The 10,708-nt window shown below is 30.5% G+C and overlaps 1 protein-coding gene across 3 annotated transcripts in view; it reads right to left on the reverse strand.

Moving 5' to 3' along the window:
• LOC145288070 (ras-related protein Rab6) overlaps positions 1 to 10,708 on the reverse strand; it is a 309,805-nt gene that overhangs the window by 69,525 nt on the left and 229,572 nt on the right. For all 3 annotated transcript variants that reach the window (XM_080136126.1, XM_080136125.1, XM_080136128.1), the window contains exons 4-6: positions 7,780 to 7,885; positions 4,488 to 4,599; positions 3,577 to 3,670 (exon numbers count right to left, since the gene is read on the reverse strand). In XM_080136126.1, the coding sequence (XP_079992252.1) occupies positions 3,577 to 3,670; positions 4,488 to 4,599; positions 7,780 to 7,885 (312 nt within the window). The remainder of the gene's footprint in view (positions 1 to 3,576; positions 3,671 to 4,487; positions 4,600 to 7,779; positions 7,886 to 10,708) is intronic.

Consider the following 10,708-nt stretch of genomic DNA (forward strand, 5'->3'; position numbering starts at 1 on the left):
GAGAAGCCATTGATCCGGTTCCTCTTCAGGGATGGAAGAAGCAATGAGGCATCCAGCTTAAAACAGGTTTCAGAATGGTTAAGTAATATACTGAACTGATTCTAGGTCAGACAATCTACGGTGTTCACTATTGAAACCATAATCAGCTGTTGATGGTGTCCGCGTTGGTGATAGATCATCGAGCTTGGTCAGCTTTGGTGCAAGATGCGATGAATTCATTGAGAGGAGCTAGAATAACAAATCCAGTGCTTCAAGGCAAGACAAACAAAATTAATCTTGAGTAATCTGCTACATAAAGTATAGAAAAGCAAGCTAGTTTTCTTTGTATAAATACTTCCAAATGAATATTCTTACTACAATCGTTTATGAAAATGATCCATAAACAAATAAAATCAAATTATAAACAGTTTTTAGTTTATATACAAAATGTATAACGAGCTTTATATTTTAGGAGAATAAACCAATTCATGTTCTTGATATTTTTTTCATAAAGAAACCAATTCAAATTTTAAATAAAAGTTTGGTTGTCTTAAGGCATATAAACCTTTTTCTGGTTATTTATAGTGGAGCAGGTTATCTCAATATTCCATAAAAATCTTTCACTTTTATTTATTTATTTTTTTTACATGGGAATGACCACTTAGCAAGGCCTGGAGTCCACTCGAGGATAAGGGTTAATGGGTATACATTAGTCAATGTGATTATAACATAGTAATCATAAGTAGTGGAAATTTTGTAAATTGGATTACTTAGGGAGACGGTTCATCAAGAACTTGTTTACGTTGGGCTCGAAGACTGTAGTCAGCTAGAATGCAGGCAAACAGAAGAGAGTTTCACAGGTGTGCAGTTCTAAGAAAGAAGCTTTGTTCATGGAATCTACATTTAGGTTTAGGCACAGATAAAGAGTTTGGGAAATTATAGCGATACAAGCACCAAGTGAAAGATTGTTTCAGCAATCTGCCCCACTATTTAACGGCAAATCCAGTCATTTTGGAAAACGTTTTTATACTTTATGTTCTTCATATTTACATGCTGTTTTGTTTGTTTTGCAGAGGAAAATTGTTTTTGACTTTGAAGAACATGATTGAGTTTTGCACAGGGAAAGGAAAAAACAAAAACTATAACATCAATGTTTGGTGTATTATAGGTCAGGAAACTGACACCTCAAGACAACCTGATCTGGTAGCACCTTTTTAAATAATTGCTGTTTTTTTTTGTTTTGTTTTTTTTTAATGTATTTTTATTTTCTTGTCATTTATATGAATCAGCACTGCAAGTTATCTTAAAAAGTTACTGTATGGATGTGAATAAAACAAATGTTAGAAATTAATATTTAAGCAACTTATACTCAACTAGCTGGACGCTCAGCATTGCCCAGTCGTACGATACGACAAAACATGATATTTTAATTTATACAGATTGTCTATGTGTTTTTATAGAATCAATTCTGTATTGAGTATCATGTATCACAAGGACCTTGCCTGGTGAACTACACAAAAAATATAAAATAAAAAATAATGTCATTCATCAAATTCCATCTGTGTTTGTTTACAATATCATGTCAGCTGATATTTGGGCTTGATGATAAATGCCCTGGAAAAGTCACTTCTGATTAATGTTTAGTTTTAAAGCATGCAGACAAAGAAATGATTTTCGGCGATTTTAAATGGTACCTCTTCTGTTATTGTAAATTGAACTCAAGAATAAAATTAAAATAAAATGGTGAGATACACCTGAGCTTGAACAGATCATTCGATCTGTAGTCGAATGCTCTACTATTAAGCTATATCTCCAAATTGTAATAAATCTGTTTTTTTGTTTTTTTTTTAGAAAAAGTCATTTGCTAAGATTTTATTATCTTCCTTGCCGGTGTAACATATATAAATTCCCTTGTAAAAATTCTTTTTTTTTAATCTATATAAACAAAACAAAAAAACTATTTTTAGGATCGAATTTTTTCGATTTTCAATACTTATCGGATGAATTTCTGTACAAAACATATCTAAGAACACTGCCAGACATATATATTAGCTTTGTGTGAAATTTGAAAAAGATAAGCTCAGCCGTTTCGGAACCTATAAAGAAGGAACTCGCACATACACAAAGTGACTTTTATATGATAAATAGAGACTAAGTTTCAGAATTGTAAAGTCTATCAAATTTTGTTTAATGAAAAGTTTATAGATAAACTAGACCTGACATTGCCTGGAATTGAATTATGATCGATGAATGTTTCACATGCCCATATTTTTATTGTCATCGAAATAGGTGAAATTGACCATTTTTCAATGAAATCAATTGCCTACTCTAGTTGGGAACTCAACTGCGGTGTACTAGGAGGAAGTGTCACATGCTTCTTTGCAGCGATTTAGTCCACAGTACATTGCACTGTCGATAACCTACTGTTGATTTTATAAAATTATTTCTTTCTATAACAGCTTGAATTAAAGTTTAAAATGCAAAAGTCAAGTGCCATGGTTTATTTGTGCTCTAAATGGAAACATTAATTTCGAAAGTGGCCATTATATCAAAGAACTTACTGTTGTATTATTAAATTAATTTGGAATTCTTTTTGAGATGAGTAATTTGTATAATTTTTAAAAAATTATTTGCGGACTATTATCCTCATATCCTAGTTGTTTCACAATGTTTCGGCCAATTATTCATCTGGTCTTCATCAGGTGGTTAACCACAATGGGATAGGAATGTCGAATCTCCCAACTGCATCTACAGCAATTACTGCTTTCCATAGTTGTTTGGCCAACTGGCTGGCTTTGGGTGGGATTGAAACCGTTATCTTCAGACAAAGCTCACCTGGAACCATAGATATTCCACATCTCTATCCACTGCGCCATAGGCCCCAAACCATCTGACAAAGGCCAGAGGAATAATTGGCTGAAACATCATGAAACAACAACAACTAGAAGATGAGGATAATAGTCCGTTAATATTTAAATAAAAATAAATAATTTACTGCTGATTTTATATGTCGGGCCTTTCTACTTGTATGGTAATAAAATTTCTCAAATGCACTTGTGATGTTACGCTGTATAAGGTGTTAACTTTGGTTGAAATCGCCTGTTCCTTCTTTCATCGGATTTTTTCAATTATTGATACTTATCGAATATTCTGATACAAAACCTATTTAAGAATACTGCCAGATACATAAAGTACATTTATGTGAAATTTCATCAAAATCGGGCCAGATATTGCAGAGTCTATAGGGAAGAAACTCACAAAGTTCCTTTTACATAATAGTAAAGATAAGGCCAAGAAAATGACTAAAATCATTTTAAGGAATAAGTTCAAATAAATTAAGCTTACAATCGCATTATCTATTATTTGCTCTTCAGAATTGTGAAGAAATCCAATTCAGAAAAATAAGAATCCCAGAAATAATAGCACTAAAAGTTGTGTCCATTAAGAATTTATCAAGTCAAAACTTTTAAATCAACCAACATCAAATTATGGAAATCAATTACCAAAATACACCTACAATCATTTGAAAAAAAAAAAAAATTTTTTTTTAAATGTCTGCACACAAAAATAAAAGTAAAAGTCAGGACAAGAACCTACCTGTTTAACATTGTATCCTGCTTTTGCACTAGTTTCAATAAACATCACACTTAATTCTTTAGCTTTTCGTTCACCTTCTTCCGTTGTTACTTGCCTATAAAGAATTAAAAAAAAAAAAAAAGCATTCAATATATTTTATTCTTAAGTAATAGAGGCAATGGTGGTGAAGGTTTTTTTTTTTTTTTAAATTCAATTTTCACCCCAAACAAGGCACAGTGCCACTTTGAAGTAAGGGGTTACTATCGGGGGACATAAGCTGCAGGAATATTATGAAGGGAGATGAGCAGCAAGATGTCTGTTCACATTACACTTGAACTTCTACATGTCAGTACAGTTGGGAAAACAGAACCCCGGAAGGGAGTTCCAAAGTCTAGCAGTTCGGAGGAAGAAACCTACTGTGTAGGGGTGGGAGTAAGCTGCTTGTTGGGTTTGTCAGGAGTATTTACATCGAGGGGGCACAAATGCTTGAAGTTCGTCAGAGGATTCACCATTAAAATACTTGTAGAGCAGGCAGAGGGATGCAACATTTCGTCGATGGGACAGAGGCTGAAGCTTAGATGACAGTTCAGGACCTATCAGGTTGGCGACTCTTTTGAATCCTGTCCAGGAGTGATCGTAGACTAGTACAAATGCACCAGCCCAATTGTGACAACAGTACTCCATACATGGGTGAATGGTGGCCTTATAGAGGTACAGGATAATTTCAGGCATAAGTAGCTTTCTAGCACGGTAGACAGAGCCCACCTTCGAATTCTATCAAATGTAAACTTGTAACCAAAAAACCTATACTGTCTTATAATTTTTTTTACTTTTCCTAGATGAACTAATTGATGTTAAAATGAAATTAAAGAAAAAAAAAACAAAAAAACAAAAACAAAGAAAACAAACAAACAAACAAAAAGTGATCTCACCTCTTTTCTGAAAGGTCTGTTTTGTTTCCTACAAGCATAATTATCACATCACTACCTCTTTCTGTTCGTACATCATCGATCCATTTGGAAGTTTGTTGAAAAGAATTAGCATCTAGAAAAAGAAAAGAGATTCAGTGGAAAATTCAGAAAGATTTTAATGGTAAAAAAATAATCCATGAAAAATTCTAAGTTTTTATTTACATAACGACAAAATATGCTTTTCTATATTTTAGATAGATGATCCCCCCTCTCACCTCCCAATAAAACTGCTCATGGATTAAAAAAACTACAGGAAATTTTCATCAAGTTAACATATTATATATAAGGGAGTCTAATGTTTAACTTATTTTTATATTATCAGTTTATTGAAATATTGTTTAAATGTAAGGTGTTTGTAAACATATGATATTCATGTAAGTTTACATATCGCAAAATAGAAATAAATTTGTAATATTTGTTGAAACTCCATCTTCATTTTTCTTTAAAAAATATATTTGTATAGGGCTCAACACAAAGACTTTCAAACAGAAATGGACAATTTTTTTTTTCATTTGAAAATATTCTATACTAAAATAGAAACATAAATTTCCAAGATTTATCATTGCCTATTCTGAATTTAAATCATTAAATATTTCCATATTTTTGTTCAATCTTCCTATTATTAAATAATGAAAATTTAATTTTATTAAAATCCAAAGTATTTTTTCCATGATTACTGAATAGTTTCCATATTGAAAAATATTTTGGTACAGTTTCCGGCATATAAATGAAACTGGAAATATAATCAATATTTTATGTTTTATCTTGTTGCTTGAATCCTTTTTTGGCACATACATCAGAAAAGTATTCAGGTATTTTCTCCAAGTAGGCTAAAAACAAGCATTTTTAAATATTTTAGCCATTCCTGAACCCCCACTCCTATTTTGTTGTTAATATTAAATTAAGAGGAGATACCTGGCAATTTTTAAAGGTAGGTCTATGTGTCGGAAAACCAATTGGAAACAGAATACATACGATTGCATGGACCATTACTGGCTGAAATATCAGCTTTCTTTGTTAGTGAGATTTTGAACAACAACTTGAAAACTCCTTAATGAGTCATTAAATTCATTTAGCTTTAAATGGTACGCAAATATGTCTATGTTTTGTATTATTCAGACTACTATTCTCATCTTGGTTATTTTCATAACAATTAACTTCCAACCTTCAGGTGCATCTTTTTTAACTTGAGAACCTATACAGAATTTCCAACAGAGGTAGATCGTTCTCGTTCCACCAGCCATTACGAAGTATAAGTGCTAATTTTTATGTTATTCTAAGTCATCATTGCCTGTAGTAAGGATTGAATCTTCAATTTCTAGAAGACTGCCATTCAGAACTAATTGTTAATAAAGACTTATTATTTATGCCACGGGTACATATGGATACCAATGGATGAAATCAAGGATTCAGTTCAAAATTCCATATAGATTCTCAAGTTAGACAAAGATTCAGTAATCTTAGTCTTAGAGTGGCGTTTGAGTCCCCCTTCCCACCTGTAAAAAAAAAAAAAAGCTCAAGTTGAAAAAGATGTAAATGAAAAACGTTAGAATTTAGATCAGCCGAAACGTTGTGATAAAAACAAGTCCATATAATTTAAATCATCAAGGTTCATCTCAATAATTCCAAAGAAAAATATTTCGATACCATTGTTGTAGCATTGTCTACAGCATGAACCTTGATTTCACTGTAGAACTTTAAAACTATTATGACCATAAAAATGCAAGCTAAGCATAACAATGGAAGTACATAGTGAAAATTCACTATTTCTGTCATATAAACACTTGAAAACAGTATAAAAGTGATTAAGCAGGTAACTTTACAAACCTTGATAAAATTTTAAGCTTCTTTTTTTATTTAAATTATCTTCATTTTTGACACATTTAAACCCATGCTGGATTTTTTCTGTTCCATGGTCTTCTACTTCTTCTAGAACGGCAGTTGACACGGAAACAAACGACATGTGGGGATCTGCCTGAACAAAACTCCAAACCAAAACTCTACACTCAAAAATTCACTGTGTTTTATGCCCCTGCAGCCTATGCTTACATGTTTATGCAAATGAGTACGGACCCCATTTTTTAATTAGTTGCGCACACGCAGTGCCTTTTCTGCATCTACCCCATGATGTTTGCCTCATCATGCATTGTCTACAAAACCTAATTTCAAATGTATCAGTTCGACATTTTTCTTAGTTTTTACAAATTTTACATAGTCACATACCAGGCAATATTCTCCAGATTATTATAATATCTAAAAAGTTTTATACATAACTTAGCAAAACAAAGATGGCCACCACATTTTGGTGGATATTTCAACAATATTAAATTTTATATATTTTCTACTCTAGTAAAGTCTTGTTTGTTTCGTTCCTACTAGTAGTCAATATTCATGCTTTTCAGGTTATTTAATGCTATATCTGATCATTTTGGTAAAAGTTTTATGTTTCAAGTTATGTCTTCAAATATTTATTCATGGTATCTGGTTTGGTTGGTTTGTAGAGAAAAATTGGTTTGCAGAACATGATTGAGTTTTGCAAGGTAAAAAGCAATGACATTAATGTTTGGTGCATTTAAAGCTGATATCTTCAGACAACCTGATCTTGTATCTATAGAGTAAAGCCTCGAATTTGTATTAAAAAAAAAAAAAAAAAAAAAAAACGTACTTGTTTTGCAGTCAATTTAGACATTTTAATCTGTTCGAACATGTAGGAAAAAAAAAACATGTTCAAACAAATCTGGTATGTTTTATCTATTATATAAAGTTGTATTTCTGTCTTTGTGCGACCAAAACTCAGAAACTACCAAAGATACACTTACACATTTTATGTCATAAGATTTTGTATAGCTAAGCTGGTTATATAAAAAAAAAATTACTATAATATTTATTCATTTGAGATCACTAGAAACCAAATTAGTGCATTTATAGCAGAAAATAAAAAAATTACTTTCGTTCCTACTGGTAGTTGTTCAAAAACTGATATTAAAACAAGAGTTTTTTTTATTGCTTTTTATTATATTGAACCAGTTGCTATAGATTGACAAACGCATGTTCAAAAGTAACATGAAAGTAATGCGTAGAGAAGAAAAAGTTTTTAAAAATTCAGACTTTTTTTTTTTTTAATCTTCGATTTTGTTATCAATGATCATCGGGCAACACCAAGTAGCCTTGCTAGTTTTCAGTAAAGCACTTGATAAAAAAAAAACAACAGACTTTAGGTTTAGAGGGAAATATTTCAAAGGAAGCCACTTACTTGTGATATCATATACAACCACAGCAACTGATGAGTCTCTAATATAGCTGGGAATTAAACTTCTGAATCGTTCTTGACCAGCCGTGTCCCATAATTGCAGTCTTATCTGAAAAAAAAAAATTTTTTTAAATAAAGTTTACCAACTAGAAATGATTACTTAGAAAACTTCCAAGAATTTGCTTTTTTAAGGACATTTGGATGATTTTTGTTGCTAAATTAAAATTTTAAATATTTATCTCAACTAATTTGTTAACATCTTAAATCTTATCCATGTCTATCTTAAAGGAATAAATGCAAAATACTTGCCTTTAAACTATCTTTTTATCAAAATACCTTAGGCTTATTTAATTAAATTAACATACTTTCAAATAACTACACTACAGAACACCGACAAAAATGCATCTAGATGATCTTGATCTACAATTTTCTTATATATAAACAATAATTTTGTTTGTAATAATAATATGAATAATCATATGGCAACTTACAAATCCCATTCACTTGTGCCTTATAAAAAACAACTTTGATTACTTCGGAATAATTTATTAAAAAAAAACTTCACATTGAATGCAATATCAAAATTTTTCTGTTTTAAATGCATACTTTATACTTGAAACCAAATTTGCTGTCATCACCACAGATGGTTATAGCAATCATTACAGTTGTCATAAGAAAGAAAAATGCCCTCAACCTATTCTAATCTTTTAAATGAGAAATATAAATATTCATAAATTTATGATTTTAACAACTATTTTTGCCCCCCCCCCTCGGTTTCTAAATAAATAAATAAATAAATAAATAAATAAATGCAAAATATTTATCTATTTATTTCAACTATAATTATATCAAAACTTAGGTTAAATACTCTTTATATATATATAGACCAAACTTTTTCTATTAATAATTACATATACTTTATTTTTAAAACCAAATTTGCTTTTGTTGTTGCCAATGATAATGAAACTGCTGCTGCTGATGATAACCATTACATTTGCAGAAAAAGAAAAACCTTCTCAACTTTTTAAATTACAAAAAAAAAAAAAAAAATAATTTTATAATAAAAAAAATCGTCATCAAATTGATTTGTCTTTAGGCCAAGAACAAAGTCTAGTATCTGTTCTGATGCGGCATGACATTTGTTGGTCTCAGTTAATGGAGGAGAAATCCTTTATAACTGACATTTTTTATTTTTGTTACTATCCAGAGAGCCCTTTTGGGGGAGCTAGTTCTCCCCACATTAAAAACCGACCTTGTGTCTAACTGCCCTTATGAGGAGGCAAGTAAACAAAAAAAAATGAATAAATAAATAAAAAATAACAATAAAAGGCATAAAACAGAGTATCCATTTTAAATTACCCAGGAATATTTTGTTCCATTTTTGGCAATTGTCAATAACAAGAAAAAAAAAGAAAAATGTTGTCAAAAACAAATAATCATCAAGTAACTATTACCAAAAGCAATAAAAGTTATTTTGCTACACATCTGCTAATTGTTTTGTTTTAAAGTATTTTAAAACTTTTTTTTTTTTTTTTTTTTTAATGCAAATTAAAAAGTATGGTCAAATATATTTCAATCAAAACCAAAAACTTGACAGTTGTTCAATGATTTACAAAATCTGATGACTTTGTTTTTGAAGCAAATTTAGGGATGTCTGCTTATGCAACCTTGCAAATGGAACTGTAATGTGATTAGAAATACATTCTATTTGTTTATGTTATCATAAGTTCATCTTCATCAATGGAAACACATCTAAAGACATGGGTTAAAAAATACATATTCACAATGTACATATCCTGACTGAAATCAAACTTCAGTATTTTTAACACACATTTTATTTTTAAACTATACATTTTTTACAGATGTGAAAGACCTCATCTTTTATTTGACTATAGACAAATTTGTAAATAAAAACATAAAATACGCACGTTAGAGAAACTAGAATCATATACATTGAAGACTATAAATAAAGAAAAATTCTCTTAGATAATTTCGTAAAAAGCCTCTGGAAAAATTAAAACAAAAAATGTCATGATATAAAAAAAAAGGCAAGTGTGGATTTTAGTTTTAAAAATTTTCCATTTTTATTTAAAAAAAAAAAATTCTTGATAAAAGACGGAGGAATATCCGAAATATTGAAATCATACATGCTGAGATTTTCCATATGACTATAGTTTCTTTAATTTTTGAGTGAAGAAAATTTCTCATTTTTAGCCGAGAAACATTTGTTTTCATTCATACACACACATCATTGATATAACATGAAAAATACTCAAGATGTATTTATAGTTTTTACTTAATAAAAAAGTCTATGCAATTGACTTAATTTCGTAAGGACAGTAATCACTTGTTTGCAATGTATATGGAACGTTCAGAGAAAGGTAAAAACAAAAACGGGGAACTGAACTTTAAATGCACGGATCAAAGGTTTGAGAAATGTTAGTTTGTTATTTAAAGATCGAAAGGAAATATGTATAGAATTTGGTGTTGTTAGCTTTTCAGTAAGTTTGTGCAAACATGACAAAATATTTTTATTATGTTCCAGCAAGTTTCACGGCATAATCACATTGACACACCGATCTCTGTCAGATCACCAAAATTAAGCAACGTTAAGTCTGGTCAGTATTGCCAAAAACTTTGCAGCTAATAATTGAAAAGACATTTCCAGCTACAATATAGCAGGAAATGTCTTTTCAATTATTAAATTATTTCTCTCTGATAGGTTCATAAGAGTAGTGGTTGATAGGCAGAAATCAGAAGCTCACAGTATTAATGCTGATTAATCCTGGGCCCAACTCTTCCTGATCTACATCAATGATCCAAATTTTTTGTCTTTTTTCAAATCACATCCTAAGATCATTCATAGACATTTATGCTGACGACACTACCATCTATGGCAACACTTCAAAAGGCAGTAACCGACCAAGCTCTC

The sequence above is a fragment of the Euprymna scolopes genome, chromosome 11 (assembly GCF_053919585.1).
Source record: "Euprymna scolopes isolate OS-2025 chromosome 11, ASM5391958v1, whole genome shotgun sequence".
In the NCBI taxonomy this organism is placed as follows: domain Eukaryota; kingdom Metazoa; phylum Mollusca; class Cephalopoda; order Sepiida; family Sepiolidae; genus Euprymna; species Euprymna scolopes.